The sequence below is a fragment of the Procambarus clarkii genome, chromosome 48 (assembly GCF_040958095.1).
Source record: "Procambarus clarkii isolate CNS0578487 chromosome 48, FALCON_Pclarkii_2.0, whole genome shotgun sequence".
In the NCBI taxonomy this organism is placed as follows: domain Eukaryota; kingdom Metazoa; phylum Arthropoda; class Malacostraca; order Decapoda; family Cambaridae; genus Procambarus; species Procambarus clarkii.
This window is the reverse complement of record NC_091197.1, coordinates 7,591,126-7,611,485: the sequence shown is the minus strand read 5'-3', so window position 1 is coordinate 7,611,485 and position 20,360 is coordinate 7,591,126. Positions and strand designations below refer to the sequence as shown.

General features: G+C 45.5%; 1 protein-coding gene across 10 annotated transcripts in view; it reads right to left on the bottom strand.

The window, feature by feature from the left end:
- Positions 1-20,360, bottom strand: part of LOC123764730 (uncharacterized) — an 84,931-nt gene that overhangs the window by 15,357 nt on the left and 49,214 nt on the right. For all 10 annotated transcript variants that reach the window (XR_011222335.1, XM_045752793.2, XM_045752800.2 and 7 more), the window contains 6 exons: positions 16,393-16,530; positions 13,232-13,360; positions 12,142-12,261; positions 8,087-8,298; positions 6,817-6,979; positions 6,212-6,321 (listed from right to left, as the gene is read on the bottom strand). Coding sequence is in view for 9 of the 10 variants with exons in the window: in XM_045752793.2 (XP_045608749.2) it covers positions 6,212-6,321; positions 6,817-6,979; positions 8,087-8,298; positions 12,142-12,261; positions 13,232-13,360; positions 16,393-16,530 (872 nt within the window). In the remaining variant the exon portion in view is untranslated. The remainder of the gene's footprint in view (positions 1-6,211; positions 6,322-6,816; positions 6,980-8,086; positions 8,299-12,141; positions 12,262-13,231; positions 13,361-16,392; positions 16,531-20,360) is intronic.

Sequence of the window (20,360 nt, the reverse complement as noted above, 5' to 3'; positions counted from 1 at the left end):
TGGAGGAGAGCATGAAGCTACCCAACCCAATCCACAGAGGCCAATGCCTCTGAAGAAGCAGACTGAAGAAGTCAAGGAAGAACCGCAGATTCAACAGACCCATGTCTGCATAGAGCAGACGGGAACCCCAGAAGGATGGGGCGGATCGACCATGTCCAACGCATCCACTATGATGACATAACGAAGCGCAGGGGAAGAAGCCCACCCCGCCAGCCCTGAACCCCCCCAAAGGGGAAGAAGCCGTCCATCGTCGCCACCAGAGGCCGGAAGACAACCAAAAGTGCCCCACTAACTGCGGGACCATGCGAGAGTCAACAGAGCAAGCTGCCTCCCCAGCGCCCCGTCAACAGAGAAGGGAACAGAGCCCCTTCTGAAAGAAAAAGTATACATACACATATATACATATTATGTATATACACATACATGTACACATACACACAAGGTAAGTTACACACACATGCATATGCAAATACACATGTACATGCACATGTGTACACACACACATACACGTGAAAAGAAAATTACAAGCTGCCGACCAGTGGGCAGAGAGTACCACGCCGGCCAGGCGAAGAAAGCACAAAACTGCATCAAAAGGCCCACCTCCACAAGAAACCTCAAAGTCCCAGCACGACCACAAAACGTGCCAAGACCCAAAAAGATCAGTCTGCAAGCCAGGAAGACCCTGGAACTCCAGAAGGCAGAACCGGGTCACACACAAGGAAACAAAGCCCCCTGAACCCACAAAGGGGGCCCAAGAGGAAGAAACCTCCGGAACGAAACCAAACAACCCAAAGAAATCCGGAATCAAACCAGGGAAAGCCCAAACAACCACATTTGCCGGCGGAGATACACCACTGAAGGCAAAGCACAGCCCCAGACAGAACCCCTAGGGAAACGGTCAGACCAGACCAAAAACCGAGAGACAAGGTGTGGGAGCAAGCATAACAGCCAGGGACACTGAGCCCAAACCCAAGGGCCTAGACCCATAACAGACAAAATGAAAAACCTGGTGTAAAATCAACACTCAAACGTTCCCAAAAGAACAGGAAACTGGCAGAAAGCACCAGAAAAGCAAAGAAACGACAACAAGAGAATAAAACCTGGTGAAAAACTCACCCAAGACGCTCGCTCACACACCCAGGTGCATGTAAACAAACCGCAACGCCGCCCTGGTTGCCACGCCGGGAAACTGGCAGAAGAAAATGGCCACCAGAACAGAGGGCTGTGACCGACGCAAAAGATACGAAAACACACCAGCAAAAGTGGGAAGCAAACAGGCTGGATGGGCAAAAAACTCCGCCCAAAAGCAGAAAACCCAGGCAGGGGCAAACCGCCCCAGAACTGCTAGCAGAACATCTCCCACAGCCCCGGGAACCCGCATCAGAGGCCCCGGGGCAGAGCCGTCCTCTAAGCCCTCCGCCCTTAAAGAAAAGGAAGAGTCCATGGGAAAGGCAGCAAGAAAGGGCCGCTGGTAAGACCCAGAAGCCTTGGCAGGAGGAACAGGCTCGAAAACCTCCATCCCCAACCCAAACGGGGCAGCCCCCGAAAACCGCCCGAGTCTCGGCCCCAACTAAACCCCGCCCCGACCCCAAAACCTGTAGTTTTGGAGTCGGGAACAGGGAGGGAAAGGGGCGAACAGCACCTAACCAAAACGGGGTGGCCTCGGGGCATCCGAGTGGGAAACCAACCTAGTGTGTTGCAGCAACCTAACCTAGCTTGCAACACGGATGCCGCCTGTACTCTGAACAGTAATAACACCAGGAGAGTACTGGAGAACAAGCAGAGAATCTCTCTCGCAAGGCTCCGGGTCAAGGTGTGAGTGACCCAACAGGCAACATAACAGAGGTAAAAGTGGCAACTGTCACCCAGAGACATGGGCACAGCAACCAACGATCCCGTACAAGACAGGTTGGAACCTGGAAGACACATTCAATGGTTCACCGAGCCCAGACAGGGGTTTCCGGGGCCCGTAGGCTGACTGCTACGGGAAGCCCAGGTAAGGTGTTGCTAACCGGTTAAGAAACCCAAAAACAACAAGAGGGTAGAGAACAACACAGAAAACCCCTGCGACATGTACAATCACGGAGGCCTAGCAGAGGGCCACTAAACACTACCAGTGGAACTATAGCCACACTAGGCAGACCCCCACCAGGCAATTGAAAATAAAAAGAAAAGAAAAACCCCGCAAAAGTACATCGTCTCCAGAGGCAACAGGAACCGGTCGCTGCTTAGGTGGCAGGTTGCGCAACACCTTGACGCCCTAACCAGCACAATACCAGTCCCTACCCAGGGCCAAACAAGGGCCCCAAGCCCCAGCTGACCCCAAGGGCGAGGCAAATGCCGAGCAGCAAGAACCTCTACGGGAATGGTTCCCGAATGCCCCAGGGAAGATAACCCTGTCACGCAGGGGCAGTACTCACAGGACGCTTAGGGAAGGAAGCCCCTAAGAGCATGCAGCCCCGGCACTGATGAGGTACTCCTGGCCACTGCACAACACAACACACGGCAGTGAACGCCACACAAGGCAAACACCGCCTAGGAAACTGAGGCCAGAGAAGCATCTATCCCAGTTGACATTAGCTTACAAACTGATGCTAGGCAGCCGGCGCGGTAGGTCCGGGGCTTCCCCCTCCCCCTCCCCCTCTGGGGACGGGGAGGGCTGCGCGGACAATCGACGCGGCAGTAAAGTGTGATGTTTGCTTGTTTGTTTGTTTCCTTGGGATTGTAGGGAGTTTCTACCTCTCTGTTCGTTTTTTATTTGTTTTTTACCATGTGGGGTTTGTTTTGTTATGCCTACCTTTCTGGGTGCCTAACCCCGGTTGATGGCAGATAAGGAAAACCCCAACCACAATGGGGTTTTCCAGGACCATTGCTCCCTGAAACCTCTCTGAAGGGGCCAGGTTCTGGCGCTAGTCCCTGGTAGGTCTGAACTCCTTAGCTAATGTCCCGGTCTAATATAACATACATTAGCCCGATAAGCTCCAGGGAGCCGTAGGGGCTCCCCACAGAAAATCTCCCTTTCTATTTACGCTGCAGTACTGAAACTTGGAACAATTGCAGCCCTTTTCATATACAACTAGTCAAAAAATATTGGTTGACATTGAACAACTTTTCCAAAACCATTCGAATGCCCCCTTAAGGGTTAATATCCGCTTGTAGTTTTTTAATGTCTTCAGCAGAGATAATTTTCATGCTGATTTTTGTGTCATCTGCAAAGGATGATACAAAGCTGTGACTTGTATTTTTGTCTATGTCTGAAATGAGAATAAGGAAAAGCAGTGGTACAAGTGGTACAGTACCTCTGTACCTGAGGTACAGAGCTTTTAACTGTGCTTGGACTCGATTTTATATGGTTGACTGTTACTATTTGTGTTCTACAAAGGACAAGGTCACTAGGCACAAAATTGGTGCCCATTATAAAATAAAGACAACAAGAAAAGAACTACAGTCTTTGAACACAAGACTGAGGTAAGAATATAGAGAAATACCACAGTCTCGTACACAAGACAACACAGCCCTGGAAACACAAGACCGGGAAACATGACCACCACCAACAGTTCCCCAGGGGAATGGACAGGGTTGAAAAAGATGGAAGAATCAATACGATTGTTACCCCCATAATGGGACACAGGTGGAAACTGAATACCCAAAGGAACCACAGACATGAAAAAGAACTTGTCCAGAGGCAGAGTAATAAGGAAAGTGAATGCAGGAGGAAGTGATGAGGTGGAGGTTGCAAACATAGAAATACCAGAACTCAAGCTCATAAATGTGCGCACCAGTAGAATGATGGCTGAGAGGTAGGCCTAAAAGAGTTGAAGTGCAACCCCAGAAAGCACAACTAGAAGAGTACAAACTTAACAAAACTACAGACGATATCATGGTCCCTAAAACCCAAGTGGAGCAGCTCCGGGCCTCTAATTGGGCAACCAACCTGGCTCGTTGCAGTAGAGAGAATTGAGCATGCAACGCAGCCACTGCCTCATCCTTGAGATCAATAGACAAGGAATGAGTAAAGTGAAGTACAAGCCGGGAACAAGGCCCGCAAGACTCCTGGTCGGTGGTGTCCCTGACCCAACAGGCAGCATGATGGAGGAAGTACGGATGATCGTTTCCCTGAGGCAGGGGTAATGAATAACCTACGACTTCGCACAAGGTGAGAGCGTGCTCGGAAGAAGTAGCCAGTGTATGACCGAGACCATAGGGGTTTTCCAGGGTCCGTAGGGCGAATGAGCCCTACGGGAAGCCCTGGCACTGGGTCGAGCTAAGCTGGTAGAACTCTATCAGGTAGCAGGTAAACTGACAACCAGTAGCAACTATGAAACCTCAGGGGCAACAGAGGACTACCAACACAACCTAGGCTTGCCTAATAAGAAGCTAAGCAGATCTCCTCTGTCTAAAGAAGGCGAGAACCCAGTGAATGAAAAGAAAATGAAAATAAAGCCCCTTGAAGACACAACAAACAAACAAACAAACTGGCAGTCAGAGAAAAACATTGGCTACTGCAATGTTTCGATGAAGCTAGCTGAGCCAGCCTCAGAGCGCCCCACCCACCCAATAACACTCCCCCTACCCGGGGCAAGACAGAAAGCCCTAGACCCCCTACGTACCCCAAGGGCAAAGACAAGTGATGAAGTCCCCAAACAGGGAGTGATTCCCGAACGCCCTAGGGAAGATAACCCTGACACGCAAGGGCAGTATTCACGGAGCACCTAGGGAAGGTCACCCTAGGCACATGCTGCACCTGTACACTAAGGCTCCAGGGTACAGAGCACTTGTTCAGTATCCACTCAATTTAATTAATGACCTGTATGGGTCATTGATTAAATGTCAAAAATGGTTCTCCCAGCTGTAATTTGTCTTGGAGGGATCAGTGACAGATTCGCCTCTAGGAGTTGGACCCGGTTTGCCAGATCCATGATTTTCAAAAGTTCTTCTTGCTTTCTTTGCCACTATTACTGTGGCCTCATTTCTGTGAACTACATGCGCTGAGTGCATGTAAACCCCGAAAAGTTGCAGTTTCAGTTCCGTCTTGTAAGTCATTGTGGCAGATTTAGCCATAGCCTATTCTGCCCACCAAGTTCTTCGACAATGCCTCAACGGCTCGGATGTTCAGGAGAATCTTGTATGTAGTAAGGTTTGCCAGCAGCTGTGTATGTGACACAGCTTGCCATTAGGAGGTGGGGGACACGTCTGGCCTTGGCGGCTGCTCTTAGCAACTGCGGCATGTTACGTAATCAACCATACGCACTCCTGTTCACCTAACAGCAAATAAATCCCCGATTCCCTTCCAAACCTCCGACCCTTGCAGCAGCCACAAACTGTTGCATTTCTTAGAGAGAGGCACCTTCCACAGGAAGCCAGCCTCTTAGGGACAGTTGGACAAATTTACCAGTGAAGGTAACCCTGTCAGGGCAGGAGCATCACCAGCAAGTATCTAGGAAAGGTAGCCCTAGACTCATGCTGCCAGTTACTTCCACACAACAAATGAGGATATAAATAATTGCTAGTGAAGCAAATACTGAAGATTGGAAAAAATACACAAGCACATGGGCCTCCACAGAACAAAGTCCAAAGGATGGTCAACACTCATCTGGAAATATGATTCTGGGACCCAAGGGGTTTGGAGAGACTCTAGGAGAAGTCATTTGTATCTAACACCAGGTGATTGACTGAAAGGGTGCACTGAAATAAAGCAAGTAGCTCTCTTGTGCTGCCACTTGTGGGAGAACAACCTTTGTGGATCATTCTCCAATTTGTCTTGCTGTACCTTTTAGGAGGTAGTTTCCAGATGATACAGTGATGCGCAGTGATCTAGTTCAGTGATACCCCATTCCTTGTGTCTCTTTGCAAGAGTCAGTTTATGGCCTCAGGTCTTAGGTAGGGTTATACCGACTCATGAGGGCCTGGTGTTACTTAGCAGGCATGGAGACATCCAGAGTGGTTAGCAACAGGGAGCTTTTAAGTGGCTTCTCCAAAAATAACAATAAATAATTATATCTTAAATGTAAGAAGTACAGATGGATTAGTAAGGACAGCAAAGTACACGGAAGAGTAATAGCTGTAAAGTATACAGAAAATAACCCAAAGCAAGTTGTTCTGAGAGTAACAGTGACTTCAGAGTTGCTTGTGAAAGAAGATGTAACCTTACAAGTGTCTAGTAGAGCAGCAACAATATTAGTGGTAATACTTAGTATTGTTCATATGTTACCTTGTGCCTAGATCCATCAGGCTTGTTTGGCGCATGTTTTAGTGTCTCCGCAATTTGGTACTGAACATCAGTCTCCTTGATCTTTTGAGGGTGTGTATTTAAACAGGATTCTGCAAAGTTCAAATTTAACTGTATTAATGCAGATGATATAATAATCCATTTTAGAATATACATGCAACAATCTCATTAACTGCAGCAGCATATTAGGACCTCTTATTTTTTTATAGTATTGCATTATTGAGGACTGATTATTTAACCCTTCAAATGAGCATATCAAGCAGAAACAATTATGCCATAAATTGCCAACCTGGAGAATGCAAAGAGAACTTTTACTGCAGAATCCATTCAATAAACATCTAAGTTACTAAGACCACCTCTCAATCAGTAATTTTAGGAGTGCAGGCAAGAGATATACTAGATAATTTATGCTTAGAAAATATTAAGAACTAGGTCCAAATATGTACACAAAAATAATTCCTTGGGAGACCAGGAGGCATTCCAGAAATTGTACTGTTGATTGTACCATTAAAATTGAAAGGCAGATGTGCAATGGTTATGTCAAGAGACAGCCCTATCAAAATTCCAGACAATTTTTGGTTACTTACTTAAAATGACAGTATAAAGGTCCAGATATTTTAGAAAAGGGATTTTATGTTTTCTTCCCTTCAGACTGTAGAGCGACCATAGGCTGTTTGTTCCTATTTTATTCATTATTCTTCGGACTGTGCCACCACAGTCTGAGCCACCCAGCTTTGACAGACCTTCCACCTGTTAAACAATACAGGTGGACAATATAAGAATACAAAAATACAGAATACATTGGAGAAAATTTAATATATATATATACAGTATAAATATAATAAATATAAAAGAAATATAAAAGAGTTTCCTCACAAGTTTATTAAATTTCCTTATAAAGTACAGTACACGTACATACAAATTCTTGACAATCATTTTTTATGTATTGACAATTGATCATTTAATTTACATAGAATGGATATTTTATAACTTGACCCAAAACTAACCTAGCAAACTGACATAACAAATATGCCAATTATGCCATAGCTCTGTCTCACTTAACCCTTGGCATGTGGCTATCATCAAAGGCGCCACTTTGCTTATGCACAAAAACAAAGTAAATTAAAAAATATAAACAATTTCTTATAACTAAACTTGCATTAACCCTTAAACTGCATAAATTGTGTATACAGTGGAACCTCGAGTGACGAGCACCTCAATCTACAAGCATTTCAAATAACGAGTGCGCCACTCAGCGAAAATTTGTCTCGATTGACGAGCATTCGCTTGTCACCCGCCCTACCCTCGAGTAGCAATGTGTGCCTGTTCCAGCTGTTTTACCTCGGGTATTTTTTGTTACTGCTTTTATAAATATGAATCAACACAAAAACGAGTGATATAGTGTAATAAATAATGTCCTGTATGGAATAATGACGAAAAGCCTGTTTTTTCACATAACGATGTACTTTATCTTATTTTATTGGTAATTTTGTTCTTCTATTTACCTCATATGCATACATCCTTGAGATCATTCTATTGCAAACAATTAGATACCAAAATGAACGACGTAGCACAAAAATTGAGGCGAGAAAGTATAAACATTGAAAGTAAAACAAAGTATAAACATTGAAGTGTGGTTGTCCGCTCACGGGCAACGCGCAGCCAACCTTGACGTGCGCTGCAGGTGGCCAAAGTGTTAATTATCACCACAGGGAATGCATGGTGTTTCAGAATTTTCAGAAGCTTTTCTGTATAAATTTTGTATAAAGTAACAAAGAAAATGTTACTTAGAATACAGTATTAACATATTATATTAATATTTTGGCATGCATCGTTAAACTTGAAAGTAACACTTGCCATTTTTGCTCTAAAACTTAAATCAAGTTTTAGTCTAGTGTTCAGATCAGCAAGGTCTGATTCTTGTGTTATAGGCTGAGGTAGAAGATCTTGAATAATTATGGGTTCACCGTTTTCATGGACACCATTTGCCTGGGATGCTTTGGCTGTAATGGCCCACAATGCTTTCATTATTTCATCTTGTTGCATCATCACAGCATCCACCTTGCTACCTAAAAAAAATAATAAATAATTATATTTAAAAAGGGTACACATGTGATGATATTTTATACTTTATGAGCATAATAAAAATAATTAAGCTTAGCAGTTAGGCAAGTCTTAAGGTAATGTTGGGCGTCCTGCTGTGTGTTTACACAGGTGGTGTTGGTAACACTACCTGTAGGTGGTGTTGGTAACACTACCTGTAGGTGGTGTTGGTAACACTACCTGTAGGTGGTGTTGGTAACACTACCTGTAGGTGGTGTTGGTAACACTACCTGTAGGTGGTGTTGGTAACACTACCTGTAGCTGGTGTTGGTAACACTACCTGTAGCTGGTGTTGGTAACACTACCTGTAGGTGGTGTTGGTAACACTACCTGTAGCTGGTGTTGGTAACACTACCTGTAGGTGGTGTTGGTAACACTACCTGTAGCTGGTGTTGGTAACACTACCTGTAGGTGGTGTTGGTAACACTACCTGTAGGTGGTGTTGGTAACACTACCTGTAGGTGGTGTTGGTAACACTACCTGTAGGTGGTGTTGGTAACACTACCTGTAGCTGGTGTTGTACAGTATTTACCAATACTGTATAAACATATAAAGGACAAAAACCACATACAGTAATGACTTGATGTCAACTACAATCACCTACAAAATACCAAACAGCCTAAAACAAATATAACTAGGCTTAACTTTGTATTCATTATTTTTAATAAAATAAAACTCCAACTTCCTTTATCATTATGTGCCAGCATTCTTTCAGTGATTCTAACACACTGAACATACACATGCAGGCAGTCAATACATTGGATCATGCTTTTTTTATTTATAAAACCAGCATTGAATGTAATGAAATGCCAGTTTCTGGGTGAGCCCCAGAGGCTCCCTGAAGCTATTACAATGATTAACCCTTAAACGACACAAATCACATACTGTATACAGTATATGCCAGCGCATAAGTCAACTGAAAAAATTTAGAGGTGTACTGTAGACACTCGCTAATTCGGAATCCAACCATCCGGAAAACACCCTAATCCCGCCAAAATCGTGGCCGGATAAAGTTCTCACCATCTGACCAAAATATCCATGGAAGCCGAACAAGCGGGTGTTTGGCCGGATCAGCGGCCTAACACTCATTGTACACCACCACCACCAGGAAGGGAGGGAGTCACCCCTCACTGGTGCTCACTTCCTCTGTCCTGCCCACATTCACTGCCTCCCTCCCTCCCTCCCTTCCCAAGAGATCCTTCTGAAGATGGCAGTAGATTGCCAGCCTGGAGAATTTCCATCTAATACAATAAAGCATTCATGAAACAAGTATTTTTATAACTTTTTATTATCCTAATAATATTGCTAAACAAAATCTGTAACCAAAAAACCAGCGTTGAATGTAATGAAATGCCATTTTCTGGGAGAGCCCCGGAGGCTCCCTGGAGCTTAACGGGCTAATGTATGTTATATTAGACCGGGACATTAGCCAAGGAGTTCAGACCTACCAGTGACCAGCGCCAGAACCTGGCCCCTTCAGAGAGGTTTCAGGAAGCAATGGCCCTGGAAAACCCCCTTGTGGTTGGGATTTTCCTTATCTGCCATTAACCCGGGTCAGGCACCCAGAAAGGTAGGCATAACAAAACAAACCCCACATGGTAAAAAACTAAAACAAAAAACTGAACAGAGAGGTAGAAACTCCCTACAATCCCAAGGAAACAAGCAAACAAGCAAGCATCACACTTTACTGCCACGCCGATCGTCCATGCAGCCCCCCCCCCCCCCGAGAGGGGGAGGGGAAGCCCCGGACCTACCGCGCCAGCTGCCTAGCATCAGTTCGGAAGCTAAGCTTCAACCAACGCGAAAAGAACGCCAACTGGTGGGAGGGAGGGAGGGTTGCCAGGGAGCCTCCGGGGCTCACTCAGAAAATGGCGTTTCATTACATTCAACGCTGGTTTTCTGTGGGGCGCCCCTACGGCTTCATACCCAAAGAGAAGGAAAATAAAGGGCTGACCCAGGAGGCGGCCACCACAATCTCTGCAACGTGAAGCCGAGACAACAGGCTGCAACCTGTGACCCAAGGCAACACAAGAACGCACAGGAGCAGACACACACACAAAGAACAGGCGGCAAGGAACCCGTGCAAGCCCCAAATCCTCACACCCGAAATGAGCCCTAGACGTCACCAACACGACAGCGAAAGCTGCAAATGTCTGAACAGCACAGGCACGAGGATAAACCGCAGGTTGGTAGACTCAAAAACTCTGCGGACGACTTGGAAGACCCGAGCCCTGAAACAGGGAACGAGGGGAACCAGATCAACCCAAAGCACATCCCCAGGTGCTTTGGTGATACACCCGCATAAAAAATACCAGATGCGAAGAGCTGAGGGGAAGGCTGAACCAGTCTCGTACAGGACCGGTCCGACCTGCCGAAAGAGGCGGAGCCGTGGGAAAATGCCCTGGGTTCGGACACCTATCAAGCAACGTCTGAAGATAAAGCTGGGCCGGCCACCAAAAGACCATGAGGACTACTCTCCTTGGGAATGGACTCCAACCGAGTCAGAACCCGAAGCAACTGCTGGACCGGGAGAAGAGGAGCTGGTACCCCCATCTCGACCAGTCCTGCCGAAAGGCATCCACGGTGAACGCATCGCAGGTGGGTAAGGGAGCCACATAGAATGGGAGACGACGAGACCACGTCGACGCGAAGATGTCCATGGCCAGGAGTCCATACGTCCGGCAGAGCCAACGAAACAAGTCGACGACGACCGGCCAATCCGCGAACAGAGAAATGAACCGAGGCAGGCAGTCCGCCAAGACACAGGACACACCCCAGACAGGAATCGCATGGCTAGCCAAACCCTGAGAATCCAGCAAACGAGCCACTCGAAGGGACCCACCCCAATGGTCAAAGACCTAAGAGAAACACCGTGGTTCCGTAAAGAACCACTGGAGAACAGTCTGAATGGAGCCGGATGGTAGAGCATCGAGTGACCCGAACCCTCCAAAGCGCAAACCAGACAGCCACAAACTCCCAAACCATGCTGTGAGCCCGACGGACAGACAGACAGATCCCACCATCTCTGGCCGACCTGGTGAGTACTGGTCACAAAGCCCCAGCCGAGAGATGACCCTTCCGTGAACACATCGAGCAAAGGCTTGGGGAGGTGCCAAGGCACGGAACCCTGAAAACCCCAAAGAGGAAGCTGGTGACGCAGCACCAACACAAGATCCCCGGAGGACATACCTGCTTGATGGGATTCTGGAAGTTCTTCTACTTCCCAAGCCCGGCCCGAGGCCAGGCTTGACTTGTGAGTGTTTGGTCCACCAGGCTGTTGCTTGGAGCAGCCTACAGACCCTTTGGTTACACAAATCTGCAGCCCGCAGACCCTCGTAATTGGTTACACAATTTTATATAATCAATAAATCAACACCCCTGTTACTGAACCAGTATTTACCCAGAATCAAAACAATTTATACACATTGTTTCATGTTCTATATTGTGTTGATGCTTTTAATACCATATTAATATCCCTTTTGTTATGTCCATTCATCCACTTGTACACCTCTATCATGTCACCCAAAATTCTTCTAATCAGTAATCTGTTTTGATTCGCCTATCTTTCTGGTTGCCTTCCTTTAGATGGTGGCCAAGATAGTACACTTTAAATGTAATGTGTTCATAGGCCATCATTCCCCGAGCATCTCTAGAGGGGGCCAGGTTCTGCCGCTAGGTCCCCTGTAGGCCAATAGAATGCCACGACTGATGACACACAGTACTATGGCACTTAATACGAGTAATAGCTTCAGGGAGCCTACAGGGCTTCCCTCAGAAATTTAGAAGTTTAATTTTATATCAAAACTTACTTATTTTCTGCAATAATGTCATTACATTTTCTTCTTTCCTCTCTGGTGGCTCTGAGATGAACAAACTTCTAGGCTCTGGTGTCCTTAAAATTGCAGTCCTTGATGAAACTGGTTCGTTTCCTGTAATTAAAGAGTGGAAGATTAACTGTAAAAAAGGAAAACAGTGAGGAAAATTACAGACAAATTGATGTACAAGGCTGAAGATCAAAGTCCGGATAAATTCAGAAAAGCACAAAACCTACAACTTGATAGGTACAGAAACATTTACATATCTACTGACCTCACATTAGAACAACAAAACAAAACAATAATCATCGATTGACAGATAAAGTAAAGCTGTTGATAAACTTACTTTATAATATAAATTAAAAGTTATTGTACAGAGGTCATGTGATGAAGATAGCCAGAACAAGCCCTATACATATGTCCCCAATGACTAGCAGGCACGAAAAAAAGTGTAGAATGTAATGAAATGCTATTTTCTAGGTAGAGCCCTAGAGGCTCCCTGGAGCTATTTGACTGATGTTAGCTAATATTAGTATGGGGCTTCAGTCATATGGAATTATGTCTACTAGGGACCATTAGCCAGAACATGGTCCCCTCAGAGAAGCATAGGGAGTAATGACCTATGAAACTCACATGTATGAAAGTATTTATGTCTGCCATCAACCAGGGTTGAGCACCCAGAAAGGTAGACGCTTAAAAACAGACCCCTCCTAGAGCCAGATTCACGAAGCAGTTACATACGTACTTATGAACCATTTTCTTCTTAGCCTCTTCCTAGTGGCTATGTCGGTATTCTGGTGGGCATTTAAGATGGAAAATCTTCGTAAGTACACACCGTTGGCTAAGAGTGCTCTCGACCATTCGTAGCTTTACGTAAACTGGATATAACTCAATTTTTCTCTACTTCACAACATGGAGGATCGATTTTTTTTATAAACAATGTCTTTTATGATATTAGAATAAGTTTTATAATAGCAAGATATTATACCAGTAGTTATTAAGTAAATAAACACTGGTGAACATGAAATATGAGAGAAGGTGATGATCCCCGGGCTGGTGGGAGGATTTTTCTATCATTACTTACTTGTGTCATCACTTATTGTTGATGAAGATGGATTTTGGGGATGAAGCACTTTTGCTGGAGAATCATCTGTTGCCAATTCACATGCACAGAATCTCTTGACAGGTAGTGGAAATTCTTCTTTGACTGAAACTATATAAACTGTTAATGGTCGAGGAATTATCTAGTTTAGTTTGCACGAATATATGTTAAAAACAAACAGAAAACCATGAGGAATTTCCCTGTAAAGTTACCCATTTCAAAATAATTGTACTGTAACCTGTATTACAGGCTGCACCTCACATTTTCTGGAGGGAGCCCCTTGTGGTTCCCCTACAGCAATGTCTGAGATGGCTTCATCCTAAAAGATAACATTAGTTGGGATAGTTCTGTTTGGCCTACTGGGGGACAAAAGCCAGAATCTGGTCCCCTCACAGAGGTGCAGAGAACAGGTAACAATCTGCCATCTCCAAAGAAAAAGCCTCCTGAAAGTCACCGTAGGTTTACGGACAACTGGAGTGCTCACAGAAAACGAATCCACGAAAGCCTCCAAACAACTACCACAAATGAGTGACATGGAACAAGTGATATACTCAAACAAGCTCAAAGCTTATTAGTACTCATTACCACCACCAGGCAGCTTGGTCCCAGCTCCCAGCCAGTTCCTCAAGTCAGTTCTGTTCCTGATGTTTGTGTACCCACACCAAATTTATGTGGAAATTACGGATCTGCATAATGTGATTAATGTGATCAATGCGGCAAATGAAACCCAAACCCTAATACTGGGGGGGGGGGGGGAACTAACCACGAGACCAAAGATTGGGTCTCATGTGGTTAGTTTCATGTGGGGGGAAAAGCTAACACTTTCGTGCGACAACCATATTTTAAGATGGACTACGAATATAGAAACTCACATAAAGGTCAGAGATGATGAATTTCTAAATTTTCAGCGAGGTGACTATCGAGGAAAGAAAGAGAAACTGCAAACCATCTCCTGGAGGGAGCTGATGGGCGAACATGGTACGGAAGCATCATGGTAAAATTTCAAGAGGGTCATCACGGAACTCGTTCAAAAAACCAGCACTGAAGGTAATGAAACAACATTTTCTGGGTGAGCCCTGGAGGCTACCTGGAGCTATCGGGTTAATATGCAATACGTTAAACCAGGGCAATGACCAGGGCTAATGACCAGGGCATTAGTCAATGGAGTTCGACTTACCAGGGACCATGAGCCCAAATATGGCCCCCTCAGTGAGGCATAGGGAGCAATAGCCCTGGAAAATCCCCATGATTAGGGGTTTTCCTTATCTACCATCAACCAGGGTTAACCCCTCAACTGCTCGGTTTCCAAATATGGCACCTCCCCAGTGCGCAGGAAATAAATTCTCTGATTTTTTTTTTTTTTTAAAGTGTCAAAAACCCTTCCCTGAGTATGAATATGTTAACAAGAAGTCGAAATTGTACTTACTTTGGCTCCTATGGGGTCCATAAGTTCGCATGTGATGTCATCATTTCCTTGGTTGCCCGTGGCGTATACCTCCAGGGGCCAGTAGGATGCCCGGGTCAAGATGCGCGAGTTGCCATGAATATATTTTTGTTAATTTTTTTGCGCGCAGTTCCAAATACATTTTAATTGTTTTTCGTGCCAGTCCTATGTATAATAAACACGTACACTATATTATAGCAGTAAAACAACCGTACTGTCCGTAGACAGTGTGTTACGTGCATGACACATGTGTACACATATCCTGCACATATTTCCAATGTATCATGCTAATTTATATGTATATACAATCTATTTACACACTGTACAGTATCACACACTATATACTTACACCATAAACACACTCAGAACTCTGTGAGTGTGAGCTGCCACAGTTCTATGTAGAGTGTGGGCAGTCAGTCAGACTGCGCTGACTGACTGCCCTGAGTGACTGCTCTGACCGACTGCTCTGACTTCCCTGACTTACTTATACGTATACAAGATGGTACAGTACATTGGGTTTGTGAGAGTACAAAATGTTGGTGTTGTGTAAATATCAGATTCATGTTGTTTACAAACTGTGACTGGTTGCTACCACAACTGTGAATGCCTAACAGCTTTTGACTGGTTATGACTGACTGACTTGTGACTGTGAATGCCTGCATGGCTTTGACTTAACTGAAAGCCTGATTGATCAGTACAATTTGTATATGAAATTTTTGAAAACAAGATCAAAGGGAATGAAACACATGTCAATTAAAGTCTTTTCCAAAGGCTTCCAAGAAAGTTGGCATTGTCTCACCTGCACCTGACTAATAACATGTTGATCCAAATGCGTCAACATCTGAGGTTACCTTTCACCATTATTCTCCACTTCAGCCAACCTAACACCATCAATCATCCACCACCATCTCTTCCATGTAAATAACTATGCTACATCAACAATGATCATCAACATAACAAATGGATCAGGACTTCTACTACTGGAGAGTACAAACAAAATAGTTGCAGTTATGCTATGAACCTGTTGATTTTTTCCCCTTAGATTTTCCTACATTCTCCATTTATTTTTTCCTACATTTCTCGTTTAGGAACTTACACGGTAACCGACGGGTCTCATCCCCGAGGGGTTCGCAAAGCAAGTGGTCCTCTGTAAATTGGTCCGGAGATTGGTCTGGGAATCCTTGTTACTCTGCTACTATACACAATTCATGTTTACTAAGTAACTTTACAGGGGTGGGAACATGAAGGTAAAGCAGTGCCAAGTAACTACTATAAATTTTGTTTTGGTGCCCTTTCATAAACTGTGCTAAACCTGTTGTGGCCATAGAAGGTATATTCATTCATCATTCAGGCATATAGGTATTTCACCAATAAAATTAACAATAATTTAAAATAAGAAACTATGAACAAATGCATCTCAAGAAAGAATACAAGAAATGTTTGGATAAAAATGCCAAGATCATAGGAACACTGCAGTAGTCCTATTATTTGTAGGAAACCTGTTAGCTCTTTGTTTCAATAGTGCTAGCTGGCAGCCCATTTCACTCATCCACAATCATACATCCAAACCGGTACTTTCCTATACAGTAACTCTCTTAAAACAGTTTCTCAAGTTGTACCCATTGTTTTGGGTTCTGAAACAAGTGCAACTTTAACACTGATCCAGAAGTTTAAAACGTACAGAGTAAACAATGCTTACCAATACTTTCCGCTGCTTCATATTGGACGTCTGCATTTCTTTTCTTTGGTTTGGCAGAATACACATTTTCATTGTCGCTCTCAATATCTGACGTCAATCCAGCAGTTTGACAGTAGATTTTTACCTGCTCCCAATCATCTGCAAATATAGTACATTTAAAATAGTATACTGTATAATTTCAGAAGGAATGGTGTACACCTAAAAATACTAACTAAAATCTGTTTGCATAGAGAAAAGAGAATATTTTACTAAATTTTAACCACTCAAAAAGTGACTGTCATCAAAACTGTTACCTCACCCTAGGGTGAGAAAAAAAAAGTTGAATGTAATGAAACGCCATTTTCTGGGTGAGACCCGGAGGCTCCCTGGAGCTATCCAGGCTGATATTGCTAATAATAGACTTTGGCATTAGTCAGTGTGAAAGGAGTTCATAGGCCTACCAGGACCACGAGCCAGAACCTGGACCCCTCAGAGAGGCAAAAGGAGCAATGACCTATAGAAACCCCCATGTGGTTGGAACCATTCTATGTCTGCCATTGACTGGGTCAGGCACCCAGAGAGGTATGCATCCCAAAACAAACCCCTATTCTAGTTAAGAAAATGCAACTGAAAGCTGAACTAGTGGATAGATCTCCCCAAACAAAAACAAGCAAACAAGCATGAAGTCAAGACGTCGCTGTGCCGCCATCTGCGCAGCTCACCCCTCCCCGGGAGGGAAGAAGGGTGAGCACCAGACTCCCCATGCTGGCTATCCTAAACCTCAGTTCTGAGGCTGGACAAAAAATATGCAAAAAAACGCCGACTGGAGGAAGGGAGGGTCGCCGGGGAGCGTTCAGGTCTCACCCAGAAAATGGCGTTTCATTACATTCAACGCTGGTTTTCTGGGGGAAGCCCCTTCGGCTCCCCAGGACTAACTACCCAAAGACAAGGACAAAAACGGGACAAACCCAGGAGGGAGAAACAATGCGCCCGAACCCGAAAGTAAGACAACTGGCAACACCAAATGACCCAACGGACGACCCGGGAGACTTGAATCCTGGAACAGGGACGAAGGGAACCCGGGCCAGCCCAAAGTGCGTCCAGTGCCAAAGAGGCCCGGCACGCTGGCAAAGACCGAGAGCCTCACCCGGACACAAGAAGAAGCAACCCCAGCCAACCAAACAAGCAGTAACAAACCCTAGGGACCCCCTCTGGAAAACAGCCATCCCAACAGTGCTAGAAAGGAAGAGACGGCTGCAACGAACAAACCGATCCCAAGAAACCATGGTGAAACAAACTGGAATCAAAGGGGCCATAACAAACCAAAAGGAAGAGTGAGAGAGTGAGAGCACCCTGTCCAAGACCAGGATGTCTTAGGAAAGGTGAAAAGTGATGGCCAAAGCTGAAACAACGCTCAAGACAGCTAGCGAAATGGTGCAGAAGTAACATCAAAGCCGAAAGCAATCCGGACCGGCTCTGCCAGTGCCGCACAAGACGAGGCGACAGTATGTGGCAAGATGACAGTCCCGAACCGCTACAGGACAAGGACAAGAAGACAGCAACAAAAAAGTGCAAAATACCCATGAAGAGACAAAAAGAAAAGGGAAGGACCGCCAGGAAACCCCATACCGTCGCCGAGACGGAGCACACAGGTGGGACACCATCAAAAAACCAGCGTTGAATGTAATAAAACGCCATTTTCTGGGGGAGTCCCAGAGGCTCCTCGGAGCTATCCATGGCTGATATGGATACCCTAACTATTTTGCATCAGTCGCTGTGGGTGGAGTTCTAGCCTACTGGGGACCACGAGCCAGAACCTGGCCCCCTCACAGAGGCACGGGGAGCAATGGCCCATAGAAATGCACATGTGATTTGGAGCATTCTATATCTGCCATCGACCGGGACAGGCACCTAGAAAGGTAAGCGCCACAAAACAAACCCCTATTCTGGTTAACAACGAAAATTGACAAACGAGTGGGCAGAACTCCCCAAAGGAAAAACGAGCAAACAAGCATGACATCACACAAGCTGCGCTGCATGTCATCGCAGCTCCCCCTCTCCCCAGGAGGGGGTAGGGGGAGCCCCAGACCCCTGTGCCGGCGATCCCCGCTCCAGTTCTGAGGCTGGATATAAAAAATCGCGAAAAAAACTTCGACTGAAGGGCGGGAGGGTTGCCAGGGAGCCTCCAGGACTCGCCCAGAAAATGGGGTTTCATTACATTCAACGCTGGTTTTCTTGAACTATTTCACCAAAGACTACTTAAGAAAAAAGGGGGACTTACCCAGGAGGCGGTCGGTGCTCCACTCCTCAACTCGAAGTCGAAACATCGGGCTGCATCCACCGACCTAAAGCAATACAGGCCCGACTGGACCCAGAAACGTTCACAAGTTAGCGTGCAGCCAGGACCCTGTTCGACCGCCAAAAACCGTGTCTGAATGTCAGCCCAAGACATATTGCTGAAGACAGCAGAAAGAGCAGCAAACTTACAAACGTCATGGGCACAGGGATATACCGCAGGCAGGCTGGATAACCCTGCAGACGACCAGAGAGTCCCGAACCCGCGAACAGGGAAGAAGGGAAACTGGATCAACCCAAAGCGCGTCCCCGGACACAGAAGCCGTGGCATGCAGATAACGGCATGCAGACAACTGGACACAACACATGGTGAATTCCCGGCCTGACAAACCAAGCATCAACAACCCAAGGACCCCTCTGGAAAGCAGTAGTCTCATTCTTCGCCAGAAAAGAGGGAGATGGCTGCAGACGAACATACCTATGACCACGACCAATGGAGCAAAAACCTCCGCGCCTGAGAAGAGCATGAAGCTCCGCCACACGACCCCCAGAGGCCAATGCCAACAGAAAAAGTGCCTTAGCAAAGCAATCCTGAACCGAAGGGGCCACAACAAACTGAGGAGAAGAAAGATAGGAGAGCACTCTGTCCAAAGACCAGGACGGCTCAGGCAGCGCATGAGCAGTCCGGAGGTGAAACAACGCAAGACACAGCTTGCGAAACGGTGCAGACATAACATCAATACCGAAAGCAAGCTGCAGCGGCTCCGCCAGCACCGCACGATACGAGGCCACAGTATTAGGCATCAGATGGTGGTCCTGGAACAACCAAGAGAGAAAGGACAACACCACCCGAACCGAAAGCGAGGAACAACGACAAAGGGCCAAAAAGAACCGGAAGGTCCGCCAGGAAACTTCTTACTGCCTTTGAAAGGAAACCCGCAGGTGAGAAACCAACAAGGAAGCCACCTGCTCACCATAGAGATGGTGATAAACATGAGTCAAAAACACCAAATGCGAAGACTCGCGGAGAAGAGTGAACCAGTCCTGTACTGGACCGGCCTGATGTCCTGAAAGAGGCAGAGCCACAGAAAAACTATCCAGGAGTTAGGGATAGTTTCAAAATGAGCGCCTTTAGAGTGCGCACAATTTAATATGAAAATGAAAGATGTAACACAAAACTTGATGTCAGAACACTTGAAAGATTATAAATATGTTTTTGGCCCAAATTTTAAAATATTTGTTAAAATTCTATTTATTGTGCTATGAGACTAGTTTTAAAATGCGCACCTTTAGATTGTGAACAATTTGATACCACAATGAAAGATGTAACACAAAAATTTATGTCAGAACACAGGAAAGATATAAATAATTTTGTGATGATGAGTGTCCAAAATTAAAATATTTGTTAAAATTCCAGTTATTGCTCTATTATTATGGGAATACAGTGGTACCTCGGCTTACGAGTGCCTCTGGTTATGAGCAGGATTTGCTCTGAAAATTTGTATCAGGATACGAGGGTTGCCTCAGGATACGAGTTTGTTGATACTCGTACGGGCCGACCTAGCGCATGGTGGCATGGCAATCGCCACTCAGTTTGCCAGTTCCTCGTGCCCAGTGACTATCCCGCCTGAATTCTCCACAAGGATTTACCATTTATTTTTGGAGTTTTTGCTATTTGAGCATAAAATTTGTTA